Source organism: Clinocottus analis, unplaced genomic scaffold (genome assembly GCF_023055335.1).
Source record: "Clinocottus analis isolate CAN_PGR_092001 unplaced genomic scaffold, fCliAna1.0.p SCAF_5, whole genome shotgun sequence".
Taxonomy (NCBI): domain Eukaryota; kingdom Metazoa; phylum Chordata; class Actinopteri; order Perciformes; family Cottidae; genus Clinocottus; species Clinocottus analis.
Window position 1 is genome coordinate 20,541,605 of NW_027176207.1, and position 21,039 is coordinate 20,562,643.

The window sequence follows — 21,039 nt, forward strand, 5'->3', positions numbered from 1 at the left end:
TGCGAAGGAGAGGAAGAACATGTCGGCCCTCAGAGAAATGGCTCATGGATCGTGAAGGAGCGGTTGTTACTTGACGTTAGTGAAGGTTGAAGTGCACAAACATAAAGGGCCTTAAAAGCTGCCTGCAGGCTTCAGCTCTGCACAGAGACACGAAGGTGACGCTTCTCCATCTAAGTGACTTTTATTCATCTTGTGTTGATGCACAGCGACACCTGCTGGTCAAACTCCAGATCTTTGGCAATCAATAGATTATATTTGTTATTATATTTCTTTTACGATTATGAGATTTCTAATAAGAAATTAGACTTTATATATATATATATATATATATATATATATATATATATATATATATATATATATATAAAGTCTATATAAGTCTGTATATAAAGTCAATATATATATTGTTGCATATTAGTGAATTTTTTTTTAGTTATTTTTACATTAACCTACACAATTCTTTGTACATTGTATTCTTCACTATTTTTTAATTTATTAAGTAATTTATCAATTATTATTTATTTCTATAATATATATGTATATATATATACATATATATATATATATACATATATATATGTATATATATATATATATATATATATATATATATATATATATATATATATATTTACATGATTGTATAATGCCAGTCTTAGTCCTCCATTTGCATAAAATGTCAAATTGTGCATTAATATGCTTATAATAAAAAGAAAAAAAAATAAGAAAACAATATAGATTTTCAGCTAAAAAAACATTAAAGAACAGGATAAATTAAAGGATAAGATATAAATATACTTTATTCACCCCTTAAGGGGAAATGTGGGGGTGGCAGCATTAAGCAAAGTTACATATAAGACATTAAAGAAAATTCAAGAAAAAAAGTGCAAAAATGCAAAGTATATGAATACTATATGTACATACAGTGAAGCAGTACTCTGGTAGTGAAAGTCCTAAACACAGCAAAGACATTCAGTCCTCTCACAATCATATTGCTTTCATTAAAGTAGCTCCAATCTTATTTGTATTTTTAAAGATCCCATTTGTCCCTTTAGTCCCACATGCACATAAAACAGCACACGAACAGACCGCAGAACCTTCAAGAACCTTCAAGAACCTGACATAATTGGAAAGCCATGGCCATGTGTTTCCTTCTTTCCAGATGCTGTTCAGTAAATCCAGAGAACAAGCTCTGAACACAGATCCAGATCCAGAGCGCGGACGTGACTGGCTGCAGGGTCGCGTTACCGTAAAGCTCCTAAAAGACTGAACTGTGGAGGGAAAAGTGCGTTTGAAGGTTCTCCATCTACGATTTCTACAAAGAGCCTCTTATGGATTATGATACATGACATTTAGAGACTGGGAATGCAACGCAGGTCTACAGCAAAGTCTTTTGCACATAATTTATATCATTGTAATACAATTTTGAATAGCTCCTTATATTTCAGAGGGCGATGTTTTACCTCTCAGTCCCCTATGTATCTGACAGCTTTAATTACAATTTAGATATTATATTATATATTCTTGTTTTAGTCCAGCACTGGGGAAATTTGCAGGATAACAGCAGCAAACGGATAAAAAGACAAAACAAGTAATATAAATAAACAGTATTAACAACTGTAAAGAATGCACAAGAACAATATGATATATATAGACAGAATACAGTGTATTCATATTGCACAGTTCTGCATGTTAAGACTTTACATGAAGCAAATAAAATGTGGAAACACATTTTACTCACCTCAAGCAGGTAAAATAATAAGATAATTTATGATAGTGTGAAAGTGAAAAGGAGAAGTCTCTGTACTTTTACTTTCATTAGGTTACATGTTGCTTCTAATACTGCTGTAACATTTTGAATGGAGGGATTTCACACACACACACACACACACACACACACACACACACACACACACACACACACACACACACTCGAAGAATGTCCCTGCGCGTCTCCTCGCAGCACTCCGGTAATCCCTGCAGTCGGTTCTGTACGTGGCAGCGTCTAAATCCTGAAGCCCCTCTCTGTGCTGCTCGCAGCCCCGGTTGTGACACTGCGTCCATACCGACGTGTGACGTTCCTCCCGTGGACGCGAGAGAATAACGGTAAGACAACGACCGACATTACGACACCGCCGTTGTTTACGTCACGCTCGCGCGCCTGCCGAACGTGCCGGTGATGGTTGTCAATAACCGGGTCCAACAGGTTTAGGGTATGTATGTGTGTGTGTGCGTGTATAAGCGTGTGTACCTGCGTGCGTGTGTGTGTGTGCGCGTGCGTACTTGTGTGTGTGTGTGTGTGTGTGTGTGTGTGTGTGTGTGTGTGTGTGTGTGTGGTACCCGAGAAGGTGGTACTCCGCTGTGAAACAATGTTTCGGAGTGTTTCACAGAAACAGGTACTATGTTTCACAACGGAGGGGAAAAGGTGTAAGAAAGTTTTTTGTGTGTGGAAACTTCAGTGCTAACTTTGTGTGTGTGGGCGTGTATGTGTGTGTGTGAACGTTCTGCTGTTAATGCAGAACCTTAACGGTCGGTACTTTCTAGAAACGACTATGTGACGTCACCAGGATGGCTGGAGGAAGAGGAGGAGGGGGAGGTGGGGGGCGGCAGGCTCTCTATTGTCCATCAGAGGGAAACTCCTCTGGTTGTGTAGAAGTCTATACTTTGTGTTAAAGCTGCATTCTCTCTGCTGAACATCAGAGGGCAACTCCTCTGGTTGTGTAGAAGACTATACTTTGTGTTAAAGCTGCATTCTCTCTGCTGACCACCAGGGGGTGACTTCTCTGGTTGTATAGAAGTCGGTGGCAGGGCCACAAGGTGATTGACAGGTCGCTGCTGCTTCCAGAGACGTGGAAAAGCCCATTAAGTCCCATCAGGCTTTCACACTACACTGGTTAGAGAAAATTCGCTGTTAGCGACATGCTAACAGCTTTCTGCTACCGGCTGGCTTGCTAGTTTTTGAGGAAAAAAAACAAACTAAATTCTATATTATTCCTCCCTCTTTCTCCCCAAGGCAATGGTGTGTTTTACAATCATTAGCCCCAACATTACTTCCCTTTCTTCTTCATGACATGCCGACTTGTTGTCACATATCAATGGAACAGTTTCCAGGTTCGTTACGTCGTCCAACATGAAAACATCAGCTTTTATTCACCTTTGGCAAACACAGCAAAGTATCGCTGCGTCCGCAGAATGAAAGGGCCGCCAGGCAGCGTTTTGTTCGTGTCATACAATGCAGGTAATTGGATTGGTATACTTTTTTTTTTTTTTTTAAAGGCAGCACAAAGAGCGACGCCATGAATCTGTCAGCGGTAATCGGGGCTGGAAGACAGGAGACGTGAACTCCTCTTTGAAGATACTGCTTTATTAAGTCATATCCATTTTATCATGAATATTGAAGCAATGTTGATATAAATATCTGGCTGATTTATGTTGTGTGTATATATACAAAGCTCCGGTGTTTACATACCAGAAGAAAAGCTTTTTGGACGTTGACGGCGTGTGCGTGTTCTCTCTTGTGCGTGTCTTTTCTTCTAACACGTGACCTCCAGTGACCTCGGGGTATGATTGCGACACAGCTATCTGCTAACGTGTAGCTTCCATGTCAAGTTATGCTGAGGGAGAACATGCAGAGCAAAAAAGAGATCATGCCTAATTTTAGCTGCAGATGTTTTGGCCCTCGTTGCGTCTGTAATAAATCAGAACTAATGTCAACCGCATGTGTTGGACTCTCTTGGAATTGCACATAGAAAACCTTTTAACCCGAGATGTTCATTCCATCATTTTGGCGGGGACGTTGTCGAGTTCTCTGGTCGGATATGCGACGTTTGGAAAGGCTCACTTCCTTTAAGCAGAGCAGGGAGACGCTACAGAGCCACAAGTAGAGTTTCTATTGGCTGACTGGCTGTGTTTAGAGTTGCGAAATCGCTTCGAAACAACTAGAAACGACGCTTCGTTCTTCGGCCCTCGTGTGATGTCAAGTGAAAGTGAAAGTCGGCGCGAACTTGTATGCCGTAATTTGTTTGACATAAACAGAGAAGCTTTCTTGTTGAATTATTGATAAAAAAACATCACAATTCAGTCAGCGAAAGACAAATATCTTGACACAAAGTTAAAGTTGCAACGAGGAACGTTCATCGTGTGTTGAGTCTGGTGCCCCCTGTGGACTTCAGTGGTATATATTGTCTCTGCGCACCAGGGTCCCTTTAGAAAACCTCTCATTTTACTGCAGCAGGTGTCTGACAGTCTGGTCTCTCAGTTCTGGTTCTCCCGTTGCCTCCAGCAGGTCCAGCATAGAGGACCAGGACTGCCCTGAGACTGGTTCAGAACCAGTTAACAGCCTCTCCCAGTAACTTTAACTGTGGTCTAATTGAGCTCTTCTTCTTCTCTCTAAAACACCAACGACAAGTTTCAACTCTTGAATCTTGAAACACTTTTCTCTGCCGGTGGAGTGAATCAAATCTCCGACCGCCAGAGTGTGTCTGAGCACGTCTGCGGCCTGTGGACACTTTGTGTGCGCACACGCATGTGGTGTGTTATGTAACGCGCATCAGCCTGCACACGTGTGTCAGCATGACTGTGTTTGTGTGTGTGTGTGTGTGCGCCCTGCTTACCGATTAACATTCGGGAGAAGAATACCTGTCAGACGTTTGTTTGTTTTTCATCTCAGCTCACCGGTTACAGGCCTCACAGCTGGCGAGCATCTCTTCGCGCTTCGTTTGCTATAAAATTAAATATTTTTTAAACTCTCTGGGGGAAATAAAGGGAGAGAAAAATGTGTTTTAAGACCTTGTGACCAATTTGTTTTGCTCTGCCTTCCTTCAAAACTGGAAAGATTTGTATTTTACAACTTCCTCAATTGGCACTAGCGACCCGAAAGACAGCTTGTTGCTCCTTTCAGCCAGGTTTTTGTCAAGGGAGACAAGGAAAGAAGCTAAAAGACGAACAGAACGCCAGCAGATATTGTAAATGTTACCGTTTTACAAAGGAAATATTTGCCCCTATGGGAAAACCTTGCCCCGTTGGACACCTAGGACCCTGCCTGCTTTGCCAGAGAGTTGTGTTACTGTGGTTTTCTTATCTCTCGTCTGGAGCCTCACCTTCATGTAAAACAGCAAAAAATCTGGAGAAACTTGAACCCAGTAGACTATAGACAGGATCCCCAGAGGGTCTTTCTTACACAACACGACACTGGAGAACGCGTGAGCCAGAAAACCATTATTTCTGTCCGACTAATTTTGTGTTTTTTCGCACATTTCAATCACCTTTTATTGCACATTAAACACAGGATAGACACGTTGCATTCGGGGGTCTCCGTTTAAACTGCAGCCCGTCTGTCCTCTCGTGACCCAACCTCCCCCTTCTCCCCCGGGCAGAAATGCCCGGGCGAGAGGGGTCGAGGGGTCTGGAACGTGGAGGCCGTAAATGTAACAGGCCTCTTTCCAGGAATGTGACAGGGGCGTTACAGCCGGCGTCAACAGGAGGGGCTGTGTTTGGGGCTGTAAATTACAAGGAGGGACAGAGATCTGGTCCATTCATTTGGAGCTGTCTTCACAGTGTGTAGTTTATCTGAGCAGCTTGTGTAGAAACCAAAAAGCACCGCTTTGCGGCCCTTTGGGAGCCAAATCAGGCCCTGATTTAAACGTTTACAGACGAAGCTTTACAGTCGTAGTCCTCCCTCTTTTTTAGAGATTGATATCACAGTTTTACGACACTTTAAAATGTAATTAAATGTTCAAATAGCTGCGATTTAACTCATTTCTCGATAACTAATGAAACAAGCTTTGTTAGACATTGTTATCGGATCAGTCTGGACTGGATTATCACTGACATTCACTCAAATGAAGCTTGAAACCATTCAGTACCTATCAATGTCACGTCAATGCAGCGATCTTTATTTCCACATCTGAGGAGTATAAAAACGCATCTCACCTGCCGGCAACATCCAACAAGTTCGGACGGCTCCGCATCGTGTCGTAGAAAAACGGATAAAATGCTTTTCCTCTCAGACCACATAAGTTTTTCTTTCCAGTCGCACTTTTCAGAAATGTTAGGTTATACAAACGCCGACTCGAAGCACCACCACGATGCTGTTTACATTCCAGCAAAATAACCGTGATTGTAGACGCTAAAGCTGGATTATAGCGTAATAAAAAAACACATTTCTAACAAGTCTGTTGATCAGAAATGTTTATGGAGTCATAAAGGCGGCTGTTAAAAATAATTGCAGCTCAGGGTTGTTTAGTTTGTTGAGCAGTTGCTTTTGAAGGCGTGTGGGGCTGAAACATGTAAAGTGAAGTTAGGGTACACGGTGACTTTACCGGGGTTTAAACATGTGAAAGTGAAGTTAGGGTACACGGTGACTTTAACCACGTCTCACACATGTGAAAGTGAAGTTAGGGTACACGGTGACTTTACCGGGGTTTAAACATGTGAAAGTGAAGTTAGGGTACACGGTGACTTTAACGGGGTTTTGAACATGTGAAAGTGAAGTTAGGGTACACAGTGATTTTAACGACGTTTCACCAGCAACACCTACTGCTCGTTTGCACCATTTGGCGAGGCGACCTCATTAAGAAGATCCATTTGTCACAAATAAAACAAACTCTACCATCCATCATGTTTGCTTTACGGAGGACTGAGGCGTCGTTGTTTGACTGAACTGATTTAGGGATAATTTATTGTCATTAACCTTTTAGAAAACCGTGCGCAAAAATCCTCCCGCTCCCTTTTTAAGTCCCAGCATGCCCCATTCAGATAATCTTCTGGCATAATATATGTCATTTTTCCATTTTTGAACCAAACAACACAGTTTTTTTTACTAAAACCCCTTCCTTACAGGCCAAGGCTTTATTTGTTATTGCAGATTCTGATTCTTTAGGTCCTAATCTTTCTAAAAAAAAAAGGTATTATTGACCGCCCAAGGAGGCATTTTTGGAGAATCTGGCTCATATCATGCTGGATGTTCTTAGAGATTTTTTTGTAGATATATATTTTTTTTTACATACAGGTGTCTATATAAATGTTTATTATTTTAATCAAACTATTGTCTTTCATTCATTTGTGTCGTCTAAAGTATACTGTATGCTTTGGGGTCGTCATTGTTAGTTTAAATACTACATTTTATGACGACTTTGCTGTTTACACACAGATTTCACTCCATGTTTGGTCATGTAAATTTGATTTAAAGTCATGGAAAAGTCATGGAAATTTGGTTAAAAATCATGGAATTTTTGTGAAAAATCATGGAAATTTTGTGAGAATGGAAATCCATTGGTCGGAATGTGTATGAACCCTGCTGTATTACATGGCGGTTAACCATCAATTACATTTACACAACCTCAATAATACAATATGAATATCGTTCTGTTGTCGTGGACACATTTTTGATCGGTTGTCTTTCCTCCGGTGTGGTGGTGTCTTGTCTCTGAAACGTGGAGCTTTAGAAGTAGGCAGAAGTGTAATTCACAGATTATCCGTCTCGTGTACGACTGTCAGGAAACCGCCACCGCCGCTCAAAGGTCCCTATTCTTAAAGTTACCGACTGCAGCTTTAAGGCTTAAACTCATCGAGTCAACAATAGAGAGTCCTCTTGTATTTTGTCAGCAGGTGTCATGTAAGTGAAATGATTTCCGTTCTTCACCCGCAGCAGATTCCTCTCATAGTTATTACCACACCAATAATTAAGGTGCCACTTTTTTTCTGCTTTCAGAGCCTCTATCTCTCTCTAAGCCTTTGATTAGACAGCGGTGCAGACACAAGTATGAGTAAGTGTGTGTATGTGCGCTTTCATCTGGGAGAGTGGATGTATGTGTGCATGTTTTACACAGGCAACGGTAAACAGTCATCTCTGAGGACGGATCTGTGGTGAAAAGAGACTTAAGTCTGAGAGGAGAAAGTTTCCCCCCCGAGACCACAAACGAAGGTCCTCTTCAAGCTCTTGTGTTGAATTTCTGAAGGAAGCGTCGTTGAGAATCCTGCCCTGTGAAGGTTGGTTGAAGCAGAGAATATGAGTTAAGGATAGGCATCAATTGACCTCGAGGACCTTGAGACCCGGACAAATCGGGTCACTGGTTCTTCGATGGGCCAAAAGTAGCTCTCGAATGCTAACGCGTGAAGACGTAGCCGTTAGCTTACTTACTTACAAAGTGATCGGGTCGTTGTTGTGTTCACAGCTTGTTTCCGCTAGCCAAAAAGCATGTGTTGGCATATTAATTGAAGACCAGTTCTTATACATGTGGTTTCCATTTGGAAAGTGCTAGCTCTAGTTTCTAGATTTATTTAGGGATGGACTAATAATAAAAAAGAAGTATGATTTAAGTATCTGGAAGCCATGTTGATGTGCAGAAAGGGATAATTAACTTGTATTTACATGACATTAAGAAGATGTTTGGTAAAATTGGGCATTCAGTTTACGATTGTGATTTTATAATATACATTTTGTTCCTGTGGCTGCATTTGTGAGAGCTGAAAATTCCTTTTTTATTCCATATATATTGTAGAGTGTTTTCCCTCAAATGCTGTTATTTTCCCACATTGTCTCTGTTGGTTCTTTCTAAAAGAGAACTCGGCATAAAGAGGCTATCATGGCATCACGCTGCTCAGCAGGATAAGTGACTCATTTCTAGGAAACTTTGAACGTTGAGAGACCGTCGTCTAACTCGGTGAGGAAACACGGCGTCACTGCATAAAGTGCTGACTCGGTGGGGGAAAGCAAAACCGCACCTGATCGAATATTAAACGACTTGTGTTGAATGTTGATGGGCAATAATTTAGACACACATCCAAGGGTCAAAACTGTAGCTTGTGTCGATCTGTTTTTAACGCGATGATGTTTTGTCCTCTCAGGTTATCGAATAAGACAAAATGAGGAAGTTCCTGTCCTTGGCCCTCTGGGCGCTGCTCTGCTGCTGCTGGACGACGCGGGCAGAGATCTTCACCTCCATCAGTAGGTTTGAGCTCGAGACACCAGTGACATTGAGGCAAATGCAGAAAATAAACTCCATAAAGTCCATGCTTCATGTGTTAAAGCTGCATTCTCTCTCCTGGCCACCAGGGGGTGACTCCTCTGGTTGTATAGAAGTCTATGCTTCATGTGTTAAAGCTGCATTCTCTCTCCTGGCCACCAGGGGGTGACTCCTCTGGTTGTATAGAAGTCTATGCTTCATGTGTTAAAGCTGTATTCTCTCTTCTGACCACCAGAGGGTGACTCCTCTGGTTGTATAGAAGTCTATGCTTCATCTGTTAAAGCTGCATTCTCTCTTCTGACCACCAGGAGCGACTCCTCTTGCTGTATAGAAGTCTTTATAAATGACTCTACTTCTCTGTGGATTTATTCCCTCAGTAAACATTGTACTTTTTTTTTAAACATTGAGTTTATGTCTCAATCTTTATACTTGCAAGTCTTCTTCTATACAGCATGATGTTCATTTACTAAATTATGGTCATTTAGAGTCAAACAGACCTTAATACAGGGGATGCTTTTGGGGCGGGGCTACAAGGTGATTGACAGGTTGCTACCACAGCGGTATCCGTGGTGGGAGTTGTAATACGTCATCCCTGCAGCACTTTCCCGGAGTTTTGAGCTCAGGAATGCATGACTTTTCTCTGGCTTAAAAAAAAGGTTTGAATTGTGGAAGTGGTTAAAGAGGCCAGCTCAGTTTATTTTGAGAATCCCTGGATAGCTTTTATGAGAAATAATTGTGGTCCACTGATTCTTTAAATAGAATTTGTAAAAAAAAAAAAAGAAGAAGAAAAGAAACAGATCTTTCTTAAAAAATTGATCTTTCTGCTGCTGCAAAAAATCCCCCATAAGCTTTGCCTTTGTGCCAAACTATCCTTGATTGCAAGTTACAGCGTTTGCATCGCATGACTCTGCAGGTACCAAACCCTCGCTTTTTATCTCCGTGATTGACTGCACTCGGCTGGTCGGTTATCGCGGTTGCATGCAGAAACAATGACAGTGTTTCATTTCTCTTCTTCCGCTTGTACGCCCCGCTGAATTAATCATGACTGAGTGTTTCCATGGAATTGTTTAAGATGCACTTCGGAGGCTCCTGGAGGGATGACCCGCTGTGGTCCGGCTGAGTCGTTCGGGATTCAAGCGGTGTTACCAGCCTTTTGAAGGAAATTACAGGAAGCTTTTTGATTAAATGTTAGAAAACGTTGCTTTGTGGAGCTTTTAATTCGAAAGAGAAAATATTTGTCTTGGAAACACTGAATAAAAGTCACGTTTTTGACACCTGATTCTAAGAAAATTAGCAGGCGACGCTTGATGACCTCACTCACCTTCAGTATCCGTCTCTCTCTGCAGGCCAAATGACCGACCTGATCCACACAGAGAAAGAGTTGGTGCAGTCTCTGAGGGATTACATTGAAGCAGAGGAGTCCAAGCTTGCTGCTGTCAAAAGGTACGTTTGACTTAAACACAACTCAAGTGCTATGGTTAGCTTCATCATATTATCTTTAATCTAGCTTCAAAACAAATGTGCTACAGCCTCTGAAAGCCACGACGCCTCTGATTGATCTTGTGGCCCTTCGAGGGGCCGCAATCTCAAGATTGGGAACCATCGGACTAAACGACACAACTGTGTGTAAATGTTATATATGGAACTATATTTGTCACTTTATTTAGGGGATCTTCGGAAGAAATGGAAAATAATATTGAGTATGTTTGATACATGTATGTAGAATTATGACATGTATGTGTAAAAGGAGCTTTTCCAGTTGTAACAACCTGTCTGTCTGTCCGTCTCACAGCTGGGCCAACAAACTAGACGCTCTGACCAGAGTGTCCACCTCCGACCCAGAGGGCTACCTGGCCCACCCAGTGAACGCCTACAAACTGATGAAGCGACTCAACACCGAGTGGTCTGAACTGGAGACTCTGGTGCTGGAGAACCCCTCTGATGGTAAGAAAAGGAAAGGAAGGAAGGAAAGGAAAGGGTGGACAAGTCTGCTGTCCTTTAACTGACCTAAACCAACACACGTTTCCAGCGTCGGCCTCCGACAGGTTTGTCCTTCGTCACCTCAGAATTCGACTCTTTGCAGACGATGTGGTTCTGTTGGCTACTGCAGAACGTGACCTTCAGGGTGCGGTGGATAAGCGGATAGAAAGTATTTATACAAATTATCTAGAGGCTCCCCTCGTTGATGTGGTTCACTGTGAGCTGCTGGAATAAATTGTTGGGGAAGTGAAGTGTCTGGTTGAAGAACAGGGCTCGAGAGGGGCTTTCCACATTTTGGGAGAGGGCTGCAAATACTGACTCACGGAACGGATTGGAACAGCTGGTCGGCATCGAACGCGTGTTGGATCTACGTTTTGGTCTGCGTCTGGTCCAGTATGTCCTGAGACTCTTTCCACGGAGCTAGTTTCAGAGAGCTGGCAACGTCACTCCAGCTGCAGCGTGTACATTTTCTGCTGATCTCGGCTCAATTACTCTCCAAAGAGAGAAAAAAAGAGTCCGTTGTGTTTGAGCTGCAGCTGGTCCTCTTCCCTGCATATTTTTGGCACACGCGCTGCTTCTTGTGTGTGTTGTTAAGACTGGAGGCGATCTGGGAGGCAGATAGCAGGATTGATGTGTCACACAAGTGAGTGTGTGTACGTGGCCATGAGTCAGAGAGACTGGATGTGAACCTCACGAGGAAGACGTGCAGCAGCTTCCATGTTGTGTTAAGAGAATTTATTCTTTTCCGCTTTATGTTTGGAGACACGTATGTGTTCACTTTCCTGTGTCAACAAAGAAAGAAGAAGAAAAAGAAAGAAACATTGAAACTTGCCAATTATTATTAGTTCAGGCTCATTCATGCAGATTGGAAGCGCGTTAGACGTCACGCAAATCACGAAAAATATTGATTGAAAATGTCACATGAGCCCTCTGGAGTTTCTTTTTGTGATTTATCAGGATTTACAGAGAATCAGATTGTGATATCTGAACTGTAGAGATGAAATAAGAAGACAACCAAACATGATAATATTGCCCTGATACATCCAATACGCTGGATTTGATTGAAACACAAAATAAAGTGATCATAGTAAAACAGTGAAAAAGTACAATTAAAATGACATAAAATAAGAAATAAAATATGTATAAATGCTAAATCCGCATTAGCACGTAGCATTAAAACACATTCAGACCCTGCTGCAGTGAAATGATGGTGCTCAGAGACACTACCACTTTAGACCATAGGGGCGCCAGAATCAACACAGAATTAAAGTTCCTCGCAGTACTTTTTCATCAACTTCCATTCTGGCCTTTTGTCTCCAGGATTCATTTCCAACATGTCCGTACACAGACAGTTCTTCCCCGATGAAGAGGACGAGACGGGTGCAGCCAAGGCGCTGATGCGTCTTCAGGACACGTACCAACTGGATTCTGAGGCCTTCTCCAGAGGAAAGCTGCCAGGTAAGAAATGGAAGAAGCATGAATACGTTGAGAGGGACAGACGAGCGTGATCATCAATGAAAGAACGAGAGGAATGCAAAACCCAACCCGCCTGGTATGGCTTTAAACCGGCGTGCTTATTCTAAAAACTTTGTGAGAGGCCGTTTGAGTTCAAGGTCACCTTGTTTTGACCTCACTTCTTCAAGGGTGTGGGCTCGAGGTTGAAGGTAGCTTAAAGTGTTATTTCAGAGTTAATACTTTGGCTAAAACTGTGCGTGTGTTTAGGGAACAAGTAGAACAGAAAGTTTCTAGTTGTGTCACACAAGGACACATGTTGAATCTGAAATAAATGTGACACATACATGTGATTCTCGGTATATTGAATCTCGCCCCAGGGATGCACTCCAACGTCTTACTGACGGTGGACGACTGCTTCGATATGGGCAAGACGGGTTACAACGACGCAGACTACTACCACGCGGTGCTGTGGATGCAGCAGGCCCTGAAGCAGCTGGACGGCGGGGAGGAGTCCGTGGCTACCAAGGCGGACATCTTGGACTACCTCAGCTACTCCGTTTACCAGATGGGAGACCTCCCACGAGCCATTGAGCTGACCCGGCGGCTGGTGGCTATTGGTGAGATGACGTGAGATAAAAGCAATCCTAATCTGCACACTCCAGTGTTTGAGGGTATTTTGAACCATTTATGAATGTCTTAAAGCTGCATTCTCTCTGCTGAGCACCTGGGGGCGACTCCTCTGGTTGTATAGAAGTCTATATAAGTGACTCTACTTCTCTCTTGATGTAATCCCTCAGTAAACATTGTAAACATGAGTTTATGTCTCAATCTCTAGTTTCAAGTCTTCTTCTATACACCATGATGTTCATTTAGTAAATTATGGTCATTTAGAGTCAAACAGACCATAAAGCAGGGGATGCTTTAGGGGCGGGGCTACAAGGTGATTGACAGGTTAATTATATGCCATTTCAAGCCTCTTAGGCTGAACCGTTCACCAGGTGACGTCAGTTCGGTCCCTAAAGTTTTAAAGCTTTCTTGGGGACGTCAGGATTCAACCATCGAGGGTCAGGGTGAATGGGTTCATGCTCTCAGCCTTTAGAAGTTGAGAATAGCACTTGTATTTAAGTCATTTCCTCTTCCCCAAACACACACACACACACACACACACACACACACACACACACACACACTGGCTAGCCGACCAGCCGACCAATCTGTGAGGTAATTGGTGGGTGGCTGAGGTTCGCCCTCCTGAGCTGCAGGGTGTTGTCTGTCCGAAGTAGCTCGTGGTTTGTAACCGTTATTTCAGCATCAAGGGCTGCACTGAAAGGTCTGTGGTTCGCTTCTTCACATGTCAATCGCAATGACTGCAGCCGGAGCAGACGTAGCAGACCTCGACCTTCCTAAAATTCACATATAACGCCTCATTTTTGCATCAAAAAATACATCTGTAAGGGATTAAATAAACGTAAAAAAAAATCAATACCACACCACGAAATACAGAAAAATGTACTTTTAGTTCCTAAAAGTCTAAATACTCACTAATTATAACTGCTCAATATACTGCTGGGTAGTTCATTTATTTCACTCATCATGTGTTTTGCATTAATAGCTGTTGAATAAAAGTAGTTGAGATGAATGCACAATATTTCCCTCCTCTGTCGTAGCAGAGTAAAATTATTAGGAATCTTAATATAAAAGTACATAAACTCTGGAGTTGATTGAAAGCTGAGTGGAAGTCAGACAGTACTGGAAAAGTAAATAATACTTTAAAAAGTTAAAGCTGGAGATGTAAAAAGCTGTAAAAGCTTTACTCTATGTTTTAATGATGCATAACTATTGAATAATACCTCGTAAAGGGGACAAAGCTTGTTTTTGTGTTGATTCTGGCGCCCCCCTCTGTGGACTAAACATTTCTTCTCCAGGTAATTAATCTTCAGATGAAAGTTGACCCTCTGGCGTTTAACTGTGTCTTGTACTGACAGCCCCCGGCCACCAGAGGGCGGGAGGAAACCTGCGTTACTTCGAGCGGCTGCTGTCCAAGCAGCTCAACGAGCAGAACCAGAACTACCAGCCGGCCTCCGAGGAGCCCATCCTGCTGGGAACCTACCGCCGACCCAAAGACCACCTCCCAGAGAGGGAGACCTACGAGGCGCTCTGCAGAGGGGAGGGGCTCCAGATGGTGAGGCGGTCTGGGTTGTTAGAGTAGACTTTAAGGGGAGACAACCCCCTCTGCATAAACCCTCAGAATATATGTAGGAATGACGGAGTAAAGTTTGGAGGATGTAAGAGCTGCTGAAGTGAGATTTCTGGATCAGAGTCTGAGAGGAAACAGCCTTAAAAGAGACGTTTAGGTCCATTACACACATTCTGAAGACTCCACAGGTGAATGGGGTCAAAACATTACCTCACAGGTATCACCATGAAACTTCACCACTTCATCACTCACATTAGAAGGATTATTTTTTGTATTACAAGTTTTCTAAAATGTTATGTTTAGATATGCAAATAAGGCATTATCTAATGGTAACTTGGTGAATTTATGAGAAATCTACAGACAAAGTAAAATAAACTGCTAAATGTGTATTTTTGAGGTTTTCTTTCCAACACAGTCTGAAACCTTTTCTTTCCTGCAGTGTCTCGCCTTAAATCATCCCCTTAATTATTGTTTGATCGCTTATTTTCATGGCAAAAATACTTTTGCAATACAAGCCTCTAAGAAACGTCTACATCGAGCCTCTCTCTCTCTCTCTCTCTCTCTCTCTCTGTCTCTGGACACGATTACATTTTCTCGTGTTTCACCAGAACGACGCGCGCCGCAGCCGGTTGTTCTGCCGCTTCCAGGACGGGAAGAGGAACCCTCGCCTCCTGCTGAAGCCCATGAAGGAGGAGGACGAGTGGGACAGCCCTCGCATCGTCCGCTACCTGGACGTGCTGTCGCACGAGGAGACGGAGAAGATTAAGAAGCTGGCTAAACCCAGGGTGAGCCTAGAGAACACACCAATGATGATGAATCTACAAACGTCAGCGATCGTCTGATAGATGAAGAGTCGGAGGAGCTCTTTTCAACGTCAACTTCTAGACTTTACGACAAACACTTTGTTGTTGTTTTGTCCAGCTCGCTCGAGCGACGGTCCGTGACCCCAAAACTGGCATCCTGACCACCGCCAACTACAGAGTCTCAAAAAGGTAACGGAGGGGTTCTCCTCGGTCAGTAACTCCATGACTGAGAAGACTGAAGCGAGGCGGTTTAATCCTGTGTGCGTGTGCGTGTGCGTGTGCGTGTGCGTGTGCGTGTGCGTGTGCGTGTGTGTGTGTGTGTGTGTGTCTTTGTGTTTCCAGTGCGTGGTTGGAGGAAGTGGACGACCCGCTCATTGTCAAAGTCAACCAGAGAATAGAAGACATCACCGGCCTCGAGGTCGACACTGCAGAGTTACTACAGGTAAAGTCACTGGAAAAAATACTTTTGTCAACTAAGTATAACGGCCCAAGGTAATAATAAAACACAAGTTTTACTTTTTCCAGGTGCTTATACATGCGTTATAGTTTCAGCTGTGTTTTTTAAATGTAATTAGTTTAATATTTAATCATCTTTGTTGACGCATCACCAGGTGGCTAACTATGGAGTTGGTGGACAGTACGAGCCCCATTATGACTTCTCGAGGGTGAGTTCATTTTTGTGTGTGTACTCGTTATTGTTACTTTGCTGGGTCCGGCAACAGGGAGCACACCAACGTCGTGGGGCCCTCTCCCTTCGTGGGGCCCAAAATGATGTGTGTGTGTGTGTGTGTGTGCGATTTATTTATAGAAATGGATAATTTGAATCCTGCACAATGTCTTAATCCTTTGCTTGTTGAAAGGCTGTTGATCTTTTACACTCTGGAGATCTGAGACTATTGTTCCATCTGTGTGTGACACCTGGGAACCATCTGTGACATGTGATCTATATACAAGCCACGCCCCCTCCAGTGTCCTCCACGGGGCTTTACACTGCAACGTGTGACAACCACTGCAATGTGTAACAACCACTAAAACATGCAACAACTGAATACAAAACACTGGTGTTTGTTGCACAGTGAAATGTGTTGCACATGTTGTGTCGTTGTTACACAAAGCTGCGTTGTCACACCATGTGTTCGGTGGCCCGGGCTCCGACCGCGAGTCTTCCCGGTGATGGGTTAAACCTTGTAACCATCTGTTGCAGCGTCCTTTTGACAGCAACCTCAAGAGCGACGGAAATAGACTCGCTACCTTCCTGAACTACGTAAGTACACGCGCGTGCAAGGAGAGCAGTGATTTCATCGTGTGTTTTTACTCTTGAATTTTATCTTTGTAGAAAGATGAACCTGATGCTTTCAAAAGATTAGGCACTGGAAATCGCATGGCAACTTTTTTGAACTACGTGAGTACGTGCATCCAGTCGCCGTTGAATGAAGGTCGTGTGGCAGCGCCCCTAAAAACATCCACGCTGCGTCCTTCTTTTGTTTCAGCCTCATGAGCGAATGCACAAGCTCTGGTTCAATCTTGGACTTGTATTGATTGACTTTCATTTTGGCACATTTCAAAATCTAGAGTTGCTCGACGTAATGGGGCAAGAGGCTGTAATTATTTCTACAGATTTTACCCGACTGAGAAACGTTGTAGACAAACATCTCAGAGGTTTTTCTGTCAATCAGTTCCAGTACATATTGTTGAGAGTTTTGTTGGCCGTCCTCCATTAACATGCTGATATAGAAGCCACTCTTTATTTTACTCTCGCTAACACTGGAAATACAGTTATATACAAAAAAATATATTTTTTGTGCTTGGTTTTCTTTCTTCCAGTGATATATTGAAGTTTGCTGAAAGGTTTCAGAACATTTATTATCTATATCAGTCTTTATTAATTCTGAATAAACAAGGATAAAACCGGATGTGTAACAGGACAGAGGGCCGTTAAAACATTGATTCCTGAAGAGAAATTATAGCTGTAAAGTAGCAGCACATACTAGAGAAATTCCCCAAAAAGGTTTTAGCTAACGTGAGTTTAGCCTTAAAATTTAAATTTATAAAAATAGTATTTCCGTAAAACATGAAGCATAACAATCAAACAGGGTAATTGAATAGGAAACAACTACTTTCGATTAATACTGCAAAGACAGGAGACGTTGCTTTTATACCCAAATACTTTGTGAGTTTATTTACTCTTTAAATTCTCAAAATATTGCAGAATAAAACTATTTAACTGTTCAAAGTGATCCAGAAAATATTTGGCATCATATTTAGACAATAAACCATCACTTCAGATCAATCAACATATCTGACAGCTTCAGCTACGTAACGTGACGTGAAACAACGTGATGAAAACAGCTGGTAGGTCTGTTTTAAAAAGACCCGATTCCATCTTTCTTTTGCTCTGCTCGAGTATTTCTGTAGTCTTTCTTCTCTCTCGCTGTAGTGCACATAGAAACCTTCTTGCAGTCCTTTGTTGTGAAAAGATGTGTGACTTCTCATTTTTTATTGCTCACAGGACCTTGTTTTATTTAAAAAACAATAAGGGACGACAGGCAGTACTGTATCGTCAATAATGTACTGTTCAACAGTACATTATTGACTGTTCAACAGTACATTATTGACGATATAGTTCTGCCTGTCGTCCCTTATTGCTTAAGTATCACATTCCACTCATCAAGGAGTTTCTCGTGAAGTCCGTCCTTTTTTGCAGGAGGATTTAGTTGAAGTGTAAATGATCACATTTGTTATTTCACCTGAGCAAATAGTATTGCTGGCTTCTGACATTTTTTAAATTTTGATTAATGGCATAACAACTTTTAATGTGTTGGGTGAACATCCATTTGTATTTCTGGATGAACACACACATTTAAAATTAATATCATGTCATTATTACCACATTTTGGTTACTTAATATTTTATTATTATTGTTATTTGTAAAAACAAATGTATACTGTTTGCCAATGAAAATGTTTTTAAAAAAGCATCCTTTTGAGGATTGTTGATTAGCAGAGTTTAGTTTTTAAGAAAAAACAAAGAAAGTTTCTTAGTGTTTGTTGTCTTTTCTCAGATGAGTGACGTCGAGGCGGGAGGCGCCACCGTCTTCCCCGACTTTGGGGCAGCAATCTGGCCTCGAAAGGTGAAACAACTGTGTGTGTGTGTGTGTGTGTGTTGTGTGTGTTTATGCTTTCTGTGAGTGAGTGTGCACCTTTGTGTCTGTCCGCGGCCAATGCACAATGTTTTGAAGGGTCCAGTTATGGCCGTGATCACAGTGCACCGCATTCAGCTTCTCTAACCCCTTCTTCTTCTTCTTCTTCTTCTTCTTCTTCTTCTTCTTCTTCTTCTTCTCTTGTGCACTTTGGACATCACCATAATGTCTTCATTCGCTCCATTTCTCCAACAGGGGACGGCGGTGTTCTGGTACAATCTGTTTAAGAGCGGGGAGGGCGACTACAGGACCAGACATGCAGCCTGTCCCGTCTTAGTAGGAAGCAAATGGGGTGAGTCAAAGTTCAGATGATCAAAAATTTAAAAGATTTTTATTTGTTGTGTACAGGGTTGCAAAACCAAATTAAGATTGTAGTAACAATTTGCTGAAAAAAAAATAACTATTATATATGAATATAGATCAATGCATTAGTTTTGTACAAGACATTGAGTTAAATTAACCTCATAATAAGTAACGTTAGCATGAAGACATGGTGGAACAAGCAGGCTAATAATAAATAGCTTAATGTTTCATCTGCACACTCTTAGCACAAAGGTAAGAAAATCTACAGATTTTAGACATTTTTCTTTTGTTTGCTTGCAGAAATTTAATTATTTTCATCACCATAATGTCTTCATTCGTACTGCTAAAAAAAAGATACTTTGTGATTTTAAAGGTCCATCAATGCTTTTTAAACCGCAATGCTTTTTAAATCACATGCCGACATGGAAAAGTGTTGTTTTCTATAACGAAGGCTGTTTTAAGACCTCATGTTTCCTTTTTTCTTTTTTTCTGTTTTCAGTGTCAAACAAGTGGATTCACGAACGTGGACAAGAGTTCAGGAGACCATGTGGCTTAACAGAAAGGGACTGAAGTGTGAACCAAACCTACAGAACACGCAAAAACACACACAAATATACACACACATACACACACGCATTAATGCCTTAATCTGGGTAACACTTCTCTCCCTCCACAATTTTATTTTTGATAATAATTTCTTTCTGTTTTTCAAACCAAAAGAAACAGAAGTCGATTCTGTGTCATGCATTCGATTCACATCACCCCGACTTTATTCAGACGGGTGAATTGACCCTCCGCTAAGCCCCGCCTCCTGCTGAAGCTGTGAGCGCTACGCTATCATGGAGACCACACTGTCACTAACTGCACCTCCTGCATCTTTGGAAAAAACAAATACATGTTGAGGATGTTTTTATTGAGTTCCTTCTGGTAAACTGTTAGGCAGTGTTTATGTCTAGGGCTTTTATTGTTTACGTCTAGGGCTTTTATTGTGAAAAGTAAGAACAGAAGCAGTGGATCTGGTCTGCGCTTGAGGTTGAAAGGAGGAATAAAGTTTGATGTCTTGGTTCAGACCACAGAGCCTCCTGGTTGTTTAAAACATATTATAGTGTAGCTTTTTAGTTTTGTGTGAATATTTCTGACAAAATCAAAGGTTCTAAAAAAATGTCGACTTGCAAATTAATTGCAAAAGAAGAAAAATAAGATGCTCCCAGTGTGGGTTCAAGGGGCGGAGCTTAGCAACAGGTCAATGAAGATAATCATTTCACAAAAGTGTTCCGTATTAACTAAACCGCAGCTTTAAAAGGTCATTTAAATCTGATTTAAGTAACCGGTAGATCTATGTGTGTGAGTCCTCTGCCTTGTTTTTTTTTCACTTACATAATGCCATTACTTGTGTGTTTTTGGTTACAGCTCCCCAGCGTTCTCTGCTCAGCAGAAGCGTTTTTCAACTTTTCAAAGTAAAAGCACCCTTATTTAATTTATATAATATCATCTGTTAAAAACACCAAAACGTACAGAAAGTGACCAAAACCTTATAAAAATGGTGTCAGATCATTCAGATTTATTTGAATGTCACATATACATATCTTTAAGAGAAAATATATACATTTCACAACAACAGAAAGAAGACTTTTTTAAATTATTTTTTGGTTACCATCATTCTTTCAGACACACATTTACTTTACTGCATCTTTATTGTTCACAACTTTGTGTTCAAACTATTGAAATACTCCTGTTACATTGTTCTTCAGCCATCTACATCCAAAGTGTTTTAATTTCCTTCAAACCTGACAGAAAAAAATTACATTTCTTCCAAATCATGTCCAAGATGTTTTTATTTATATGGCGTTTAAATTATTACACTGTTATTTCACATTTTGTGCTCTTTCTACAAGATTGCCCACAAGTCAATAAACGGTGTCTTTTATTAAAATGTTTTGTGTTTTTTTACATCATTGTGGGTTTTAGGCACGCGGCCAATGATTCATGTGTTAAAGCTGCATTCTCTCTCCTGACCACCAGGGGGCGACTCCTCTGCTTGTATAGAAGTCCATATAAATGACTTCTATCTTCATTTATTCCCTCAGTAAACATGAGTTTATAGTCTTAATCTCTAATCTTCAAGTCTTCATTTCA

The 21,039-nt window shown here is 41.6% G+C and overlaps 1 protein-coding gene across 4 annotated transcripts; it reads left to right on the forward strand.

Moving 5' to 3' along the window:
- The first annotated feature begins 2,015 nt into the window (after window positions 1–2,015).
- On the forward strand, window positions 2,016–20,824 carry LOC137802554 (prolyl 4-hydroxylase subunit alpha-2-like). Of its 4 annotated transcripts, XM_068600509.1 has the most exons (16): window positions 2,016–2,106; window positions 8,848–8,947; window positions 10,313–10,409; window positions 10,759–10,910; window positions 12,267–12,404; window positions 12,779–13,018; window positions 14,387–14,583; window positions 15,207–15,383; window positions 15,520–15,590; window positions 15,744–15,843; window positions 16,013–16,066; window positions 16,606–16,665; window positions 16,738–16,803; window positions 18,463–18,531; window positions 18,796–18,892; window positions 19,403–20,824. In XM_068600509.1, exons 2-16 carry the CDS (start codon window positions 8,866–8,868, stop codon window positions 19,471–19,473), a joined length of 1,671 nt encoding a protein of 556 aa, XP_068456610.1. In that variant the 5' UTR covers window positions 2,016–2,106; window positions 8,848–8,865; the 3' UTR covers window positions 19,474–20,824. The 4 variants fall into 4 exon arrangements, 3 of the variants coding, with proteins under 3 accessions (XP_068456610.1, XP_068456614.1, XP_068456613.1); XR_011079984.1 differs by lacking the exon at window positions 19,403–20,824 and having other exon boundaries at window positions 16,738–16,807; window positions 18,796–18,829; XM_068600513.1 differs by lacking the exon at window positions 16,738–16,803.
- The last annotated feature ends 215 nt before the right edge of the window (window positions 20,825–21,039 follow it).

Coding starts and splice junctions, on each gene's coding strand:
- LOC137802554 (XM_068600509.1), top strand. CDS start 8,866: ATGAGGAAGTTCCTGTCCTTGGCCCTCTGGGCGCTGCTCTGCTGCTGC. Junction 13,019..14,386: donor CCGGCGGCTGGTGGCTATTG/GTGAGATGACGT, acceptor TTGTACTGACAG/CCCCCGGCCACCAGAGGGCG. Junction 14,584..15,206: donor GAGGGGAGGGGCTCCAGATG/GTGAGGCGGTCT, acceptor GTGTTTCACCAG/AACGACGCGCGCCGCAGCCG.